This window comes from Rhipicephalus sanguineus, chromosome 6 (genome assembly GCF_013339695.2).
Source record: "Rhipicephalus sanguineus isolate Rsan-2018 chromosome 6, BIME_Rsan_1.4, whole genome shotgun sequence".
NCBI classification, from domain to species: domain Eukaryota; kingdom Metazoa; phylum Arthropoda; class Arachnida; order Ixodida; family Ixodidae; genus Rhipicephalus; species Rhipicephalus sanguineus.
The window spans coordinates 61,367,055-61,385,855 of NC_051181.1; the positions used below are offsets into that span (position 1 = coordinate 61,367,055).

An 18,801-nucleotide genomic window follows, 5' to 3' on the forward strand; every position below is an offset into this window, starting at 1 on the left:
GTGCAGCACGGCACAGACGAATTAAGGGTAAGAAACGGACGACACGAGTGCTGGTGTAGCGCTCGTGTCGTCTGTATCTTATCCTTCGTCTGTGCCGCGCTGCACATTTTCCCAAAGATGTTAGTATACCAACTCGCCCAGATCGCCGTATTAGTGTTACATTCATTAGGGTTTTTATGGTGACCCGAGAACCTCAAGCGCGAGACATCGCAAGACATCCCGCTGTCCATCGAGATTACGCGCAAAGCATGGCGGGATTTTGCGAGACCATTCGTAAAGGTTCCCAACGAATGATTCACGCGAAATTATGAATAAATACGTACAAACGTTCACTCGATGGTGCCGTACATGACGGCAGCGACGACGGCAGAAGTGCGTATCAAGCGCCCGTACGCTTTCTATCGCAATAACAAACGAAACCAAATTACTCGTAGCCAAACCGTAATTATTTAGCATAGTGTGCTCACATCTCATTGACTAAACAGCGTGACTTTTCGCTCACTTGAGGAAATGGAGAAATCGCACACCACGCTGACTTTCAGGTCCAGTTTATCAAAGTAGAACAAACAATTTACAAACAACAAGTGACGTATGCTAACCCGTTTGCTTACAAATGGGGTCTCTACGCTAAGAATAGTGAACATGAAGTCGCCGCTTCGCCGCAAGGGTGACGCAATGGATGCACTTGGAACAAATTGATATGTTGTACGATGTAAGACGAGCAGCTATTTTTTTAGGCATCGGACCTGCCATAACTCAACAAAACGCTCGCGTTATGAAGCACGGCTGCTGCAGCGAGCGAAGCGTCCTTCCCGCTGTCACTACGCCGCCAACCGAGCGGTGAGAACAGCAGCACGTGGAAAGGTATCAGCCCTCTGCTGATCCCTATCAAGATACGGCGCGCGGGACCGGGTGCCACCACGCCCGGCTGGTCAAAGTACGCAAAAGGGCTTCCTCCTGGGCTTCTCGGTTCTGAATTAAGTTCTGAATTCAGACGAGTAGTATTGCGCATAGGACGGGACAAACCAAAGAACACGATGACACAGGCAGAGTGCAAGAATGCTCTGTGTGTGTCATCGTGTTTCTTTTTTTTTCTTTGTCCCGCCCTATGCGCAATACTACTCGTCTTAATGCAAAGTATCTATACGCAGTTTCTTCTGCCGTAGACACGTAGCCCCTCCCCTCCCCCGCGCCCTTCCTGGTCTCCTCCATGCGCCTTTCGCGCGACCGAGACGACCGGCGCGTTTCCTCTTCGCTTGATCCGCGATAATCGGCAGGCCTCGCACGTCGAACTTACGACGCGCAGGGCGACGTTATCGATTTGGACTTACACGGAAGTTCACGTCTATTGTGAAAATATGCCAGTAGTATCCATGTAGTTGGTATCAGAATATTAAAAAAGAAAAAAAAGGCCACGCTCGCAGAGCTGACGAGACCGTTGATGAGCGATAAACTGAACCTGGAATTAACTTTAGTGGAATGTCAGTGCAGTGTTATTGTCTAGCTTTCCTGCGTCTATGTCAAGTTGTGCTCTTCCAGCCATGAACCTAAACCAACTCCGACTGTTTTCTTGTATTGTCTACGCCTCAAATGCGACTACAATTGGGTGAACGTGAATAGGAGATTAAAGGCACAAGGACGGAGGATAGCGTTGTAGAGGAGGCAGTGGCGTAGCCCGGGGGGGGGGGGGGGGCACACTGGGCCCGTCCCCCCCCTCCCGAAATTTTTTTTCTGCCACGGTATACAGAGCACAAAATGACACTCGACCACACTTACCTGCTCGGACCCCACGTCGGATCAAGGGCGTGCCCCCCCCCCCCCCCCCCCCCCCCCCACCAAAAAAAAATTCTGCCTACGCCACTGAGAGGCGGCATACAATGTAGCGACGAAAAAACAAGCAGTTTTCACTTACCCAGCTCTTTGCAGGACTTGGTGTCGCAGTAATCGGCGTTGACATACTCTGAAGAAAGGAACGCAAGGATCGGTGTAAACCATAGGGCCCCGAACGTTGTTCTAAAAATCCTTTTTTTTTTTTACCTGCTGGTAACTTCACATTTCATGTGCATGTGATAGACGAAAAGCAGCTTATCCAAGATCTTACACATTTTCATAATAACTGTACGCCTTGCGCATGCGCGGTGGACACGAGACTACTTCAGAGGGCCAGAAAGGAATAGTGCATTCTCTCTCCAAGCAAACCTGAGGTGCTCATTGTTATTACGAAGCTTTAAAATTTTCCAGGACGTCGTTATTAGGGACCTCTAGAATGCTCCTAAGTTTCTCTAAAAATGTTTGCGAAACGGCGGATTAACGCTCATACGCGGTGAACTCTTCTGCCCATGGGCGGCGCAGCCACCGACATTATCAAGTCGAGATGGAACTTTGAGCGGAGGGACGTTCCATACCTACACAGGGTGTTTCAAGAAATGTGTCCGAAGATCCTCAAAAATAAGGAAAATGAAAAATTTTCACGCTGCCTTCATAATTTCTTTTTCTCTGGCGGCAGGCATCTTAAGATGAATACCGGCATCAATTACGAAATCAATGAAAGAAATTTAGTTAACTTTTTTCAAGTAGCACAGACAGGCAGTCGGGTAAAATGGGAAAAGTGCTGCCCTTCCTGCGAAGAGCCTGTTGCCGCTTTCAGATTTCGCAAAAGCAGCCGCTCGCAATTCTTAGCGAATAATGAAATCTGACCCATTTCGCCGGCGTAATCGAAACCGAAACTCGGAAGAGCGCAACTGCCATACTCTTCCGAGACGTCGAGAATGAGCGAGCGTCATTGTACAATCGCCTATCGACTTCGCTTCGTTGTAGTACGGGTTTCGTCTGCGATTAGAACTCGTATGGCGCACGTGCGTTAACAAATGCAGAACTAACACCACTGCAATCGCCGTCGTGAACAGTGACATCACTCTGGTTGGCTGCTAGCTGCACTCGTCGGGGCTTCGGTTTCGGTTTCGCCTGTGAATGTGGTGGAATTTCGTTGCTCCGCCATTACCGGAGGCCGATTTTTCAAAGTCTCAAAGCGGCGATGGCCTCTTCGCAGGAAGGGCAGCAATTCTCCCATTTGACCCGACCGCCTGTCTTCCGCTAACTCAAAAGGTAATTAATGTTTTGTTTAATTACTGCCATAATTGCTTCCTCTAGTCATCTTAAGATGAGACCACAGAAAAAGCTATTAGGAAGGCACCAAGCATGGAAGAAAAAAAAAAATGGAGGGAAGTGCGCGTAGAGTCTACAGGCCAACCTCCTCTGAAGCCGCTACCTCTTCGTGTTCGTGTCACAATTCCCATCGTGCTCTCGTTTCATATTCTGTTTTCCTGGGCTCATGGGGAAAAACAAATTGACGAGCGCACGCGCCCCGCGTCCACAAGCCGACCTCCTCCGACGCCTCTCCCCCCTCGTGCTCCGTGCTTTGGTCACAATTCCCAGCATGCTCCTTTTTTCATTTTTCTATGGCTGGGTTTCAAAAATTACGTGGCGCTTCCTCTTAGTTTTTTTCTTTTCTTTTACTTTATTTTCGTCCATAGAATGAAGAAATATTCCATTGCCCTTGTTTTTGATGATTTTCGGAGACATTTCGCGAAACACCCTGTAGAGTCTATTTCATAAGTTGATTGCAGCACTTTGGAGGCTGCAGGGCTGCTTAGCTAGCAAGAGCGAAACTTTCTCACAATTTCGGTGTCGTCTACTCAGCGTCTTCATGGCGTCTGCGCGCATGCATTGGGCGACGAATCACAGCCAACGGGAGCGCCGGGAACAAAAAAAAAATGGCGGCACCGTTCGAAGCTTCAACCGTAACGGGTGCCTTCCGCCTCGAATTTATGAAGTCGTTGTAATGCTCAGTGTGGTCCGTAACTTCTAATCTGACACTTGTATTTGCTTTGTGTTTGCGTCCTGACACTTAAAGGAGCAATGTGTTTGTGACTATTTCACAGTTTTCAAAAGCCACTGCGAAATTTTTCGGTGACGAGGCTCAGCAGACGTGGTCGAACAAACAGCCGATCTCAATAATAAGGACAAAACGTAACAGATGCTCTGTCGTCAGCGTGAGATGACGCAGAACGACGGCCGATTTCACCGCTTTCTTGTTACTGTCAGGACAGTGGTCAAGCACCGAGCGCGAGTTCGGATAGAAGTGCGCAGGTGCTTCTATCCTTCTGCCTTTTTCTCGTAACCAAAACTACCGGCACCTAGGGATACACAAACTTATGCGACGTAGGTGTCCAGCGGAATTGACTTATCACGTAACGATGGGACGTAGCACGTGCCAAACAAATGCAAACGTATGCCAATTACATAGAGGGTGTATTTTTGTCATCACAGACTTTTAACTGAGATTCTACGAGAGGCTCCTGTAAATTTTGCGAGCGCACTGTACGTCGAGGTGGAAGTACTTTAACACAGCTAAAATGGCATTTAAATGACTAATTAACACAGGCTAATTAGTTAAATTTTTATTTCTTGGCTTTAGGGCAGTTTTTTTTATATTCTAGAGACTTCTAGACCGTGACAATTTATGGTATACCCACGTTTTTAAAAATCACAAAAGTTGCAGGTAACATGAGATATTATTCATTGTATAATTTTTATGGCGGTATCTAAAACCGCACCAGGCGCGCAGGAAACGCGCCCACTCTTTCACGTGAGACTGGAACTTCTGGTAACAAGGAAGTCATGGAATTAATTTTGAATGAGGCGCGTCGCGGCTGCGTCCATGCGCGGAAAGCGGCAAGTCATCCAACTTTCACCAGCGTAACGTCTTACCATTGAGTGTGATGTTTGGAGCTTGTTTCTTGCTCTCGGGCTGTGCGCGAAAAACCGCGATCTCCACGTTTCCTGTTTGTTTTTTCCCTCTCTGTAGAGAATAAACTCAAGGGCAGTAACTGCGGCGCTTCGTCTCGCAGACAGGCGGAATAGTTTTTCGCGCCAGTTTATAGACCATTCTACGTACAAACATCGGCGCTGCTACCTTGGGCTGCTAAACTAATGTTTTCTCAATTTTGTATATCGCAACCTCATTGGATAAGGTCAGGAAACGTTGAATGTACCAACCCAACCGTTTTCACGTGCGTACGTCCAGCACACCACTGCTCGTTTATTTGTAAAAGATACAAAATGGCAAGATTAACAACCCGATATGGCGGTGCCGAGACCCAGAGAGTTTCCTAAAATTAACTATAGGGGACTCTGGCGCTGCGATTGTTCAGCCACCATGGGAATAATGGGTAGTACACGTATTTGCCTAGTCTTCGTACTTGCGGGCTTCGAACGCACTTGTGGCTTTGTTTACTGCTGTGTTTTGGTTTTCTTTCGGATAAAAGAATGGATCGTTGTGAACTTCGTGACCAGATTTTAATTGGTGAACCTTAAAAAGTTAAGTGGTGAAGTGGAACTGTTGAACGTCTGCTGAACTTCGTCTTGCGAGAAAGCGGATGCAGGTGACGCCCAGCCAAATGGAGCCGTAACTACGAAGCTTAGACAAATCCGTGTACTACCCATCATTCTCATGCTGGCTGAAGCGCCATGCGTTGCAGCTCCCATAGACACTAGCGCCAGAGTTCCCTCTAGTGTATCTATATGAAACTCTATGCCGAGAGCCATCCGTGAAATAGTCTGTAGTTTAAGAAAGTGACAGATAAGCAGCACGCATCGCACGCGAAGAATGAGCGGTCTACTTGTGTACTTGAATAATAAGGATTCCTGGTATTAATCAGGACAAACAGAGAATAATGCCAAAGAAAGTATTGGGGATACCGATGGCTGCGATCGGCGCTGACTAACACTCCTAGGTTTAATTCCACACATATACCCCGTCAAAGTGGACGGGAGGATCACCGCCGCCGTATCTCAGTGGTAGAGCACCGGACGCATTATTCGAATGTCGCAAGTTCGGTCCCTGCCGGAGGCAAGTTATCTTTTTGTCCACTTTATTTTCTTCACATTTATATCCTAATTACTACGAACAGCATACCCAATACTTTCCTTGGCATTATTGTCTAATTGTTGTCATTATTATTGTGTCTAACAAGTAAAACGAGCCCTTAAAAGTCATCTTCTTTCCAAGAATTCCTGGTGTTTTATACATGCCGATACGACAATATAACTACGAGGCATGCTGTAGTGGAGGGCTCCGGAATGGTTCCGGCCACCTGGGGTTCCTTAACGTGCGCCTAAATCTAAGCACGCGGGTGTTCTTTGCATTTCGGCTCCCGCGAAATGCGGCCGTCGTGGCCGGGAATCGAACCCGCGACGACGAGCTTAGCAGCGCGATATTTTACGTGCCAAGATACCACGATAGGTTGCTCGTGTATTTCAGATTACAGTTGCCGGTTTTACTGACCATAGTCTGCTTCGGCGCACCTAGATTCCAATTTCGTCGTTTCCTTGTCACAGGAAGTTCCGGTCTGACGTAGCAGAGCGGCCGTATTTTCAGACCGTTTCCTTTCCTCATCAAAGTTTGGTTAAGAATATCTCAAATGACGTGTAACTTTCGTGATTGTTAAAAAAAATGTATAGGCCGTAAATTTTCACTTACGACGACTTATTAAAGGGGCCCTGCAACACCTTTCTTAGTTATGTTGGAATAGTCTCATTATTGACGTATGGCTCTTCACGAGTCATATGCCGCAAAAATTTTTCGAATCCGTCAAGTCTAAGTGGTGTTACCAAATTATAGAGATCACGTTCAGCAGCTTTCTCCCCCTACTCAACGCCGCGAGCGCGCGGAAAGCTGCGCGGGGCGTGAAGGGAGGGAGGGCCGAGGTGCAAGGAGGCGCCGAAGAGTTACGTCAGCGCCGGCGGCATTTTTTTTTCTACATTTTTTTCTCTCTGGCGTCTCGGCGCAACCACGTGGTCTGTGGCGCCACTTCCGGTCGGCTTGCGTGGTCGTCGTCGAGTGGAGCCCATCGCACCGTGTATCGCGCGTGCTTGAAAACTGCGAGTCGGTTTGGTAATGTTGGGTGTGCACCTCGAACTGCCGTAGTGTTTTCATCGCTCTGCCAACCATGGATGCAAACCTGAATGCGCGTTTGGTAAGAATGACAGCTGAGATGGGTTTCGACCCACACTCCGATACACCGCCTCGTAGCACTGCTCGCGCTTGAATCGTATTAATTACGGCAAAGCTGCGTGCACCCTTCTCCCAGTGGCGGTACTTCGATGCTGTTTGCTCTTCGAATGCGGGCGCACAGCGAGTGAGGGCTGACAACAAAGAACTAAAGACTAGAAGAAAAGATCGTGGGGCATCGGGCCGACGCGGACCCATTCCCCGGCTTTCTGCAGCTACCGTGAAAATGCGAGACTGCTTGATTGCTGTGTCGCGGTTTCTCTGGAACGTGAGGCTACGGGGAGGATGCGCAGAGGTACGGCTCGATGACATACTGAACAGACAGCGAACGGGACTCTCGCCATACAGCAAACACAGGTACCCTAAACTAGCCGGCGCCAGCATTGTTATCGGAGAAATGCTGCACCCCTGCCTCGGTCGGTCGTGAGAACGGCTGCCACTCTCAACGGCAACCGGCGATGGTCAAAAGCACAGAAATATTGACGATTTTGGCACTGCGCATGGTGAAGAAAACACAACCACGCAACTACGAGCAGCCGAGCTGTCGGTGAGACCGAAAGTGCTAATATTAATGTTTGTTCGGTGTTTTAACGGCATAACACAATATAAACATATATATTATCTACTTATTGAACTCAAAATTAACAACGAAGGTAATAATGAGGGTGTTATCTTGATTATAACATCAGCCAATGGTGGAACTGCCGACAATCGCGTCATATATTGCGGAATAATACATCATTTGTCGAGAGAAGAGGGAGCGATTTTCAGCTGACTTTGAGAATTTATTGTAAATTCCAGGCCGCTCGCTTCGCTATAATATTCGGCTCGCGTGTTCTCGGGAGCCTCGACTACCGATTGGCAGTGCTTTTTGACCCTGCTCAAAAAGTGTTGCAGGGCCCCTTTGATATAAACAGCTGCCCTGTAGTCAATATTTAGAATTTCAATTAATGGAGCTTGTTAATTAGTCTCTCCAGTGTCACCTTAGCTGCGCAAAAGTATTTCCGCCTCGATGTAGAGTTCGTATGCGAAAATACGGGAGCCTGTATGTCATAGAATTTTTATTAAATGCCTGTATTGTCTCAAAAGAAAAGGACACACTGTTCGAACTGCATGCTTTGCTGCGCAAGAATGTGGCTTCCTTACACCTCGAAGCTTCTACCTTGTCGCACCCAACTTGTGAACTGTAATGTAGTGTACAAGGGACTGACCGTAAAAGACCGCCTTGGTGCTTTCGCACTCGCATTGCGCTCCTTCTGCATTCGCAGTGCCAATACAGTCACCTGCCTTTTATTGGGTTCTTTCTAACGTCCCTATTTTCTGGGTCACTGTGCGCCCAGAAACTGTTGGGTGGCAACCGCGAATATGACCACCGCTTACCTGAAAACTTTTTGACGTAAAAGATCGTCGGCAAGGCAACGAGCAGAAACATCACCAGTGGAATCGAGCCAATTATGCACCAATAATTGGCCAGCTTTTTTGTGATCATTTCCGCCTGTGCTGCCCCGGCTCCCCTGCAACGCAAAAGCACAAAGGATTAGCTGCACGCTTTATTGCGCTGAAAACGTACCGAGTCTTCGTGATAGAAACACGAGCGCATGACAACGTGAGTAGTGCGCACGCGGACGTGGATATCTGAGCGTGTGTAGTGGTTGCGGCTGAAGGGGGGGAAGGGGGCTACCTATAATCATCATCATCAGCCTGACTAGGCCCACTGCAGGACAAAGGCATCTCCTATGTTTCGCCAATCCCGGTCCTGTGCTTCCTGCTGCCGCGTTATCCCAGCATTAACTTTTTTAATCTCATCCGCCCACCTAACTTCATGTTTTCCCCTGGAGAGTTTGCCTTCTCTTGGAATGCAGTCGGTTACTCTTAATGACCAGCGGTTATCTTGCCTACACGCTACATGCTCTGCTCATGTCCATTTATTCTTCTTGATTTCGACTAAGATTTCAGCACCCTTTTGTTCCCTGACCCCATCTGCTCGCTTCTTGTCCCTTTTCACCCACTCTGCCTCTGCTTGTCTCTTTTGGACCTCTCTGCTCTCTTCTTGTCCCTTTTGACCCACTCTGCCTCTTCTTGTCCCTTTTGACTACCTCTGCTCCCTTTTGACCCACTTTGCATCTGCTTGTCCCTTTTGACTCCCTCTGCTCTCTTCTTGTCCCTTCTGACCTACTCTGCTTCTTGTCCCTTTTGACCATCTCTGCTCCCTTGTCCCTTTTGAACCACTCTGCATCTGCTTGTCCCTTTTGACCCCCTCTGCTCTCTTGTCCCTTTTGACCCACTCTGCCTCTGCTTGTCCCTTCGACCCTCCCTGCCTCTTCTTGTCCCTTTTCACCACCTCTGCTCCCTGGTCTCTTTTGACCCACTCTGCATCTGCTTGTCCCTTTTGACCCCCTCTGCTCACTTCTTGTCCCTTTTGACCCACTCTGCCTCTTCTTGTCGCTTTGGACCACCTCTGCTCCCTTGTCCCTTTTGAACCACTCTGCATCTGCTTGTCCCTTTTGACCCCCTCTGCTCTCTTCTTGTCCCTTTTGACCCACTCTGCCTCTGCTTGTTCCTTTTGATCCACTCTGCCTCTTCTTGTCCCTTTTGACCACCTCTGCTCCCTGGTCCCTTTTGACCCACTCTGCGTCTGCTTGTCCCTTTTCACCCACTCTGCATCTGCTTGTCCCTTCTGACCCCCTCTGCTCTCTCCTTGTCCCTTTTGACCCATTCTGCCTGTTTTTGTCCCTTTTGACCCACTCTGTTCTTGTCCCTTTTGACCCAATCTGCATCTGCTTGTCCCTTTTGACTCCCTCTGCCTCTTCTTTTCCCTTTTGACCCACTCTGCCTCTTCTTTTCCCTTTGGCCCACTCTGCCTCTGCTTGTCCCTTTTGACCCACTCTGCCTCTTCTTGTCACTTTTGACCCCTTCTGCTCTCTTCTTGTTCTTTAAGGTTACAGATATCATTTTCTTTCCATTGCTCGCTGTGTCGTCCTCAATTTAAGGGCACAGGGTGGGGTAAATTTTTCTTAAAATCAAAATTCGCTTTTTTGCTTGTTTGAAATGATGAGGCCTTCCTTAACAATATCCAGTGCCCCACACATGTTCGCGCGTTTTCATTGAGCTAAAAGGACCCGGTTTTCGAGACCAGCTGACGAGCAGCCAAGTCTCCTTTTCTCAGACCGTGCACAACCTGAGCTTTCTGCCTCAAGGGAAGTTTTTAAAATACAAAACTGGTAGTTTCCCTGAGCTCAGAAGGTCTTTAAAAAGGCATTCCGGCTACTTAAAGGCATATCGCGCACTTTTTTTTAACACGCGTGCCATTTACCGAGTCCTAGCCATGTGTGTGAGAGATGCGCATTGAACGTAGTTCTGTGCATTTATTTTGAGTTTAGTTTCGCCTTTGTGGACTTTGTTGCGGCGGCAAAACATTCTCGTGTTGCCAAATCAAAGAAACTGTTTAGAAAGCGCAGTTTAATTGGAAATTGACACGCTTCGGCTACTAACAGGAATGGAACCGGAAGTACTCGCGTGAACACTTCAGCAAGTAAGCTTTCTCTTCATTGCACGTCATCGCAATGACAAAATGTTAACTGTAGTGACAATGGCTGCGCTTTGATTGATGTAGAGCTTCTACAAACGGTAATTACGAGTAACTGTGTCTGCACAGAATGCGGAGGAACCGTGGCACTCGTAGAGAACACGATGGATCGTGTTTCTTGGAATGGAAACCCTCCGAACAGCCACCTTTGACACCGTTCTAAGTTTCAAAAAGACCTGCATGGCCAGAGTAAACGTTCTCAAGGCCGTTTGGTATATCGCCCAAGCGCAACACTGTGATATGGTTGGGTGAGTAGGACTGCCATCAACAGTAGTTGGCCAATAGAGAGGCAGAAGGTATGAAAAAACAAGCCAGAAAGCCAAGAAAATAAGAAAAGAGGTGAAAAACTGATTTGTGTGAGGACTATATGGCAGGTTGCTTTCAAGTTGTTCAGCACACTTTTTTGAACAAAACATGATATAAACTTGTTTTTTTTTCTCTTTAACTCTCAATATCTCGGAATCAATGTTTCTTTTGTTACATTTGCCCCATTATCAGAACAACCTGAAAAAACAAAAATCCGATTTTTTTACCAGAATAAACCAAAGCATTAATGCGAAGCTACTGAACTAGAATAGTGTAGGTATGCGGAATAGTTTCCATTCTTTTGGCAGTTTTATTTTTTAAATATTGACAAAGATTACTTGCTTTGCTTAAGAAATTGCAGAAACGTCAACACTTGAAATACAGTTGTAACTCTAACTCCATTGCTAGAAGAGACGCCGACGAATAAAATGAAAGGAAGCCAAACGTTTTACACATAGTAGTTTCAGATAAAATGGGTCTTAAAGAAGCCTTAAAGGGGCCCTTTAACACTTTTCCAAGTAGCCATGGAATGGCTTCACTAAAGGAACTTGTTGCCTCACGAATCCAGCGCCGCAAAATTTTCAGAATCCGTCCAGTACGAGCGGAGTTAGAAAGATTTGTCGCACGCTGTATTTGCTTTCTCTCTTCTCTCGCCCTGACGAAAGCGCTGGAAGCTAAGCAGGGGGGGGGGGGGGTGGCTCGGGGGAAGAAGGTACATCACGCGCGCCTCCTGACCTTGAGTACATTTTCTTTTTTTTCTTCGAACGCGTGGCGTACTGACAGTGCGATCGCGCATGCGCGCGAGTGGCGGCCTCTCGCAGCGGCCGCAGTAACTACCAAGAGCGCCATGTTCAAATCAACCAGTGGCGTGGAACCTGCCTGTGACACCGTAAGCATCATTTGTGTCGAGAGGAGAGGAAGCGCATTTTAGCTGACTGCGAATATATTGTATATCCCTGGCCGCGTGCTGCGCCGTAATGTTTGGCTAGCGTGTTCCCGGGAGCCTCGACTACCGATCGGCAGCGTTTTTTGATCATGCTGAAAATGTGTTGCAGGGCCCCTTTAAAATACATGGAAGGTATAGGGCCTACCCTTTGCCCTTCTTACTCCTAGGTCCCATCCACTTCGTAAGCATCCAGGCATGTGCCCTGTAGGTAAATACCGGTAAAATGCAGCTGCTATATGCCTTCCTCTTGGAGGATAGTGGTAAAGTACCATTCACGATTTGAAAATCTCATTACTAACACTCACTAACACGTCCTTTTTCGTTATTTATTTGTCGGTAAATGCTCCCATTGCGAACACACGCCATCGCTCCATTCCTGCATCATTTTCTCAGAGTGCAGCCGTGGGTACCGGTTTGCCGGAGCTGCGTCGATCGAAAGGATTTACAGTAGCAGAGCTGGTGGCAGCATCAGGTGGCGTTTCGTCCAGCTACAATTTATTTTTTTTTTAAATCTTTAGTGGCATCAGTTTTCTTTTCGAAAAAAAAATAAAATCTGGAGGCTACCCTAATTCTTGACTCAATTCACTATTTTAGCGCATTGTATAGGAACAAGACGGAGGGCAGAATAAAACACGGACACGGCGCTAACTTCCAACGTGATTTATTACAGTAGGCGTAACTCCAATAAATAGGTTGAAAATCAACGCGCGCAGGCGCATTTGTAAATAACAAAATTGAAAACATAAGGTTTTTTTTTTCAAACCACGCGTACAACTTGGTTTACAGAATGATGACAGTGAATTTTGTATAACATATGTTAGTCTACGACATTATGACGACTGAAGATGCGTCAACGTCGACGTGTTGGAAGTTAGCGCTGTGTCCGTGAGTTTATTCGGTCCTCCGTCTTGTTCCTACAGTGCGCTAAAATAGTGAAATGAGTTACCAACACGCCCAAGTCTACGCTCTGCCTTGACTCAAGTGTCTGGCAGCGGCCCTCGCGCGTCGGCGTTCGTGCTGCCCTGGTGTATTGCTCGGGTGGACCTCGTGTTTCGTACGCTCCCGAAGTTGATCTCAGAGGCCATGTAGAAAGAAGCGCGTGGATGAGATCCACTCCGCCAGGTGCCGCAACAATCCCAGCTGCTCACACTTCTTCAGCGAACTTAATCAATCTACATTACTTAGCCTAACAGTTAAACGGTCATTAACTAAGGTTATGATCCGATATCATATACAGTAGAACCTCGTTGATACGTTTCCGAAAAAAACGCGGAAAATAATAATAATATCTGGGGCTTAACGTCCCAAAACCACCATATGATTATGAGAGACGCCGTAGTGGAGGGCTCCGGAAATTTCGACCACCTGGGGTTCTTTAACGTGCACCTAAATCTAATTACACAGGCCTCAAACATTTTCGCCTCCATCGAAAATGCAGCCGCCGCGGCCGGGATTCGATCCCGCGACCTTCGGGTCAGCAGTCGAGCGCCATAACCACTAGACCACCGTGGCGGGGCAAAAACGCGGAAAATAAACGTACGATCCGGGAAAACGTACGATCTGAATCCAGTAAAAATTGGGGCTGACAAGCCCATATTGAGGTGCAAGGGCAAAGAACATTTATTTCTCAAAAAACATGGAGGGACTCTTCGATTTTCAAACTCCTGGCATCTCGCTGGCAGCCAGAGGTCAGCCAGCTAGTTCCGGTCCTGACCTAAAATAACGTCGTGGTCACGTGCATTGAAATCCCGAGACAACCCGAATATTGCAAAATCGAACTCTGGGACAACCAGCGTAAACGTAAAGAAACGCTACCGCCGTGTCAGCAGGCGAAACTTTGCGCCGCATGAGCGTCGGTTCTTTCTGCATTGCCACTTGGAAATACTATAGGGCTCGGTTTGCCGAAGAGCAGAAGTGATATTTTCGAGCATACGCATTTGGGATGCGATCACGTACGTTCGCAAGATCACGCGTGGCTTGCCCCGTCCGTGAAGGAAACTACCGCCCCGCTAAAGGCTTAACAAGCTCAACTCTTCGCAGTGCATGTAACAATCGCGGTACAACACCATATGCGAAATCTCGCGAAAATGGTAAGCGTCCCCGAAAGCGACAGCTGTTCGCGGCTTTCGCATACTACGTCGCACACTCGCGCTGACCAGTTTGCGTTCTGTCTTAACTTGAGACATGCGCTGGTATGTTTACCGCCACTCGTATGTGTGATAACAGAGTCTTGGTTACATGAAGCCATTGGCGATAGCGAGATAGTTCCGCCGAACTACCAACTTTTTCGATGTGATCGTGGTTCTCGGGGCGGTGGAGTGGCTGTCATTATCATGTATGGCATTGATGTATCTATTGCTGAGCGTTTTCCAGTGAGAGAGAGTCTGCTTTTAAAACTTTCATTTGCTGATATGCCATTTTTTTCTCTGTGCGGTTTATCGGTGTCCTAATGCTGATGAATCTTTTATGAGCGGTTTGTACGATGAACTACTATGTCTACGAAGCAAAAATCTTATTTTAACGGGTGACTTCAATCTGCCAGCCATTAATTGGGATGATATAAATTATGGTACTTCTTCTTCAGCTGACACACTCTTAGACATAATGTTTTCTCTTGGCCTTGAGCAAATGGTAGGACACCCCACAAGGGGGAGTTCGATACTTGATCTGCTATTTACAACGGAACTCTTTACCGAAGCGGCTATCACAGTTGAAACCGGTATTTCTGACCATAGATTAATATCATTTGTTTGGGACAGGCATGGACATTGTAAATCAGTGAAAACGCCAGTGGAAAGTGTTGTAAGAGATTTCAATCGAGCGGATGATGTTGCAGTAATTGATTATTTAGAAACACATTTCCCCACATCTGTTAGTGATGTTGATAGAGCCTGGCAACGCTTCCGTGGTATTGTGGACTTTTGTACAAAGAACTTTGTACCGCTTAGGAGAATACGCAGGCGTTCACATAACCCATGGATAAACCGTGAGATTATACAGATCAAGAGAAAGATAAAAAGGTTACGAAAAAAACACAAGACTAGTACGCAACATTTTTCCGATCTCAAAGAAAAATTATTAGAGAGTGTTAGTAAGGCTAGGCATCAATTTTTTAATGACACACTACCTGAATTCATCAAGACAGATCCTGATAAATTTTGGCGCTATCTTAAGCAAACTAAAGAAGGCGTTTCTGAAATACAAGTTGATGAGGTCACGATAACAGATCCGGCACTAATTGCTGATCATTTTAATAAATACTTTCAGAGCGTCTTTTCCGAACCACAGTATTATGAACTGCGAGACCCGATGCCCATAATCACGGATGATGTTCAGATAACTCGTGAAGGTGTTTTACAAATGTTACTTAAGGTTAATCCTAAGAAATCGTCAGGCCCTGACGGCATTGGTAATTCATTCCTACGACGCTATGCTGAAGAAATCACTGACTTCCTTACTGCCCTTTTCAATGTATCAAAATATGGTCAGATACCAGCCGATTGGCGTAAAGCTCGTGTTGTGCCGATCTTTAAAAAGGGTAACCGCTATTCCTTGACAAACTACCGTCCTGTTTCTATCACTAGTAGCTGCTGTAAAATGTTAGAGCATGTTGTTGCAAATTACATTAACACATTTTTATCAGAAAATAATATTTTGTCGCCTAATCAACATGGTTTCCGAAAAAATATGTCTACGGTAACTCAGCTTGTGTCTACAGTGCATGAATTCGCACGGGTTCTAGATATATCTGGGCAGACTGATGTGTTCTTTTTAGGTTTTAGCAAAGCCTTTGATAAGGTGCCTCATGGAAAACTTGTTTAAACTCGAAAATATTAGGCTACCTCCGGGTATCGTTACATGGATTCATATGTACTTAAACAACAGAACTCAATTTGTTGAGGTCAGGGGTTGTTCTTCTTCTTCGCTAAATGTTTCTTCCGGTGTGCCACAAGGTAGTGTGTTAGGCCCCTTGTTACTCTTGATTTTTGCTAATGATTTAGTTGATGTCGTACATAAGGACATATCCGTCCGATTATTCGCGGATGATTGTGTTGTTTTTAAAGAAATATGTTGTGTAAATGACCACATATTACTTCAGCAGTCTCTTACAAGTATAGACGAGTGGTGTCAAAACTGGGGCATGGAACTTAATAGTGACAAAACAGTTCTCTTGATAATAACAAGAAAACGAACTCCCAGCCTTTATACTTATTTTCCCCGCAATAACCCACTCAAAGACGCAGAAAAATACAAATATCTAGGAGTCACTTTGACAAAGGCACTTACGTGGTAAGACCACATTACAAGCATATGCACGGCTGCACTTAGGAAACTTCTTAAGAGGAAACTTAAATCCTCCACGAAGGAGACCAGATTATTGGCATATAACACCTGCATTCGATCAAAACTTGAATATGCCTCGGTTGTTTGGGACCCTCAATGTAAAAAAGATATTGCCTTGATTGAAAAAGTTCAACGGAAGGCTGTCAGATTTATATTTAGCAAATATAAAAGATATGATTCGCCAACACAACTTATGCAACTGAACGACATCCAAACACTGGAAACTCGCAGGAAAATTAATCGGTTAACGTTCCTACACAAAATTCTTTCCGGTAAAGTTACAACAAGTCTGCCCAACTGTGTGAAACCTCTATCTTCTAGAAAAACAAGACATAAGCTTAAATATTCATTGGCGCCAGTTTTTGCCCGTACCACTGCTTTTAAAAATAGTTTTTTTCCCTAGGACTATTGCTGACTTGAACTCTTTGCCAATAAGTGCTTTTCAGTCCGAAGATATTGAAAAACAGCTTGAAACTTTTTTTGTTTAGTTTTGAGTGATGTATCCATATGGTGTGTATACGTAATGCCCGAGTAATGTAGTTAGTTGACTTCTGCTGCGCATGAGTGTTCTGTTCACTGTTTATGTGCCGTAACACTGTTGTTCAAGTGCACTATAAGTTGTCTGATTAAGTGCTGTGACACTGTACTTTTTTTGTTGTTGTTGCCCCTCCTGCTTGGGCCTAAGTATAGGCCTGCAGAACTTGTAAATAAATAAATAAAAATAAATAAAATAAATCTCGCACGGCGGAAGGGGCTTTAAAAGATAACGCCCGGCGTAATCGCAACCGAAGGTGACGTCCCCAAGCGCCCGCACTGCAATCTGTCGAGTCCTCACAAAGATGGCGGCGAGCGCGCATCGTCTCGTTTTGGCGTCCGATAACCAGAAACCTCCCAGATATCTTCCAGAACAAATCTTTTCTGGCAGCTTCTGACGGCCCGCTGGTAGACAGAATCGCCCAGCCAGAGAAATACGCCGACCGGAATTGCGCCGGGCGGAGCAACCCAAAAAACGAATGCGCTCCGGGAGAACAGTGTGGGGAAAATTATCGGCCATATTTACTGGGCACAATGGCGGCGTTGCTATGGTTACGGGTCGCGGCGTGTTGTGCAGCGGTGGCGATGCGGCGGCGGCATGTGCGTTTCCGCGGCAAGCCGTTTGAAGATTTTGCCGGCCAGCGTCGCCGCCTGCCTTCGGGTCGGTGTGTGGTTGACAGAGCGCGGCGATCGAGCAATTCGGAGAAGACACGGAGGGGGCGATCGAGCAATTCGGAAGAGACGCGGAGGGGACAGTTGAGTAACGCAGAGAAAGTGCGGAGGAGGAAAGGCATGCCGCCGTCGCCGCGCGGCGGCTGTCTGCCACTTCGCGCTTCACAAGTGCAAGAGAGGGCTCTTTTTGCACGCCTGAATGGGAGTTTCTGACTACAAAACGTATGATACCACCGCAGTTTTCCGCGGTGCTGAACGTTGCTGCCGAATAATCGTATTTTCCGGGAACGTATTAACCGGAACGTATTACACACAGCTGTATTGGCTTATTTTTAATTTTAGCGATTTCGAGCCTAGGAGCCGGGCAATCGTACTAAGCGGGAACGTATCAACGAGCTTCTACTTATATCCAGTATGACTCTTAACTAACATAGACCAGCACCATCGATTTCTATTTTATACAAGACATTTTTTTGTGAATATTCGGAAAACCGGAAGTACGTGTTCAACCGGATATTCTTGGAAGGCAAATAGACTATATTCAGTCGGTGATCTTATCATTAGAGATACTGCGAATGAAAGGTTATCTCGCTACCGTTACTTCACACCAGCAGTTAACTACACCCGCGAGCAAAAGTACACGGACCACGTCAGCGCATGCCGAGCTTGCCGTCTGCTCCGTATAGTGGCGAGCCGTCTGCTGTCGAGAGCACTGCGCTGTCGAATGCGCGGCCAGAGCAATGCTCTGGGCATCAGACGGTTCGCCACTAGACGGCGCAGGCGGCAAATTCGGCACGCACACCCGTGGTCCGTATAATGTTGCTCGCGGGTGTACCCAACACGTAAATCGCAGCAATATTATCTCTAGATCATCGCATGTCCTTGCCACCTGAGTTGCTCCCGTATGCATCCTCTGTAACTTTCATTCCGCGAGCGCTACGTCTGCGTACAAACTAACTATCCGTGAATTCACAGATGAGAGTTCACTCACCCCGGCACTGGTGCAGCCGGATCGGCGCCGCCCACGCTGCTCATGCCGCTCACGCCGCTCTCCGCCGAGGACATCGCCGATTCCTCGGCCATTTTCTGCGTGCGAGGAGAGCAGGACATATTGCACACACACAGTAAAAACAGCCTTGAGACTTTACTGCGCACCTCTAAATTCATTTGGACGTTATGCCGTCTTTGCACAGACCTATTTAAACCGCCCAATATTCAGACTGATCTGTCTTGTCTATACGGAGTTCATATAAACAGATGACCAAAAGCCGTTAACTCGTATGCTGCTTCCTTTAAGCCAGGACTCTCGAACCCACCTCTGCTAGCGGGCCGTAGGCACGA

At 46.9% G+C, this 18,801-nt stretch overlaps 1 protein-coding gene across 1 annotated transcript in view; it reads right to left on the reverse strand.

Moving 5' to 3' along the window:
- Positions 1 to 18,543, reverse strand: part of LOC125758852 (uncharacterized) — a 54,495-nt gene extending 35,952 nt beyond the window's left edge. The window contains exons 1-3 of the mRNA XM_049416519.1: positions 18,452 to 18,543; positions 8,453 to 8,586; positions 1,913 to 1,960 (exon numbers count right to left, since the gene is read on the reverse strand). Coding sequence (XP_049272476.1) covers positions 1,913 to 1,960; positions 8,453 to 8,586; positions 18,452 to 18,543 — 274 coding nt within the window. The remainder of the gene's footprint in view (positions 1 to 1,912; positions 1,961 to 8,452; positions 8,587 to 18,451) is intronic.
- Between the last annotated feature and the right edge of the window lie 258 nt (positions 18,544 to 18,801).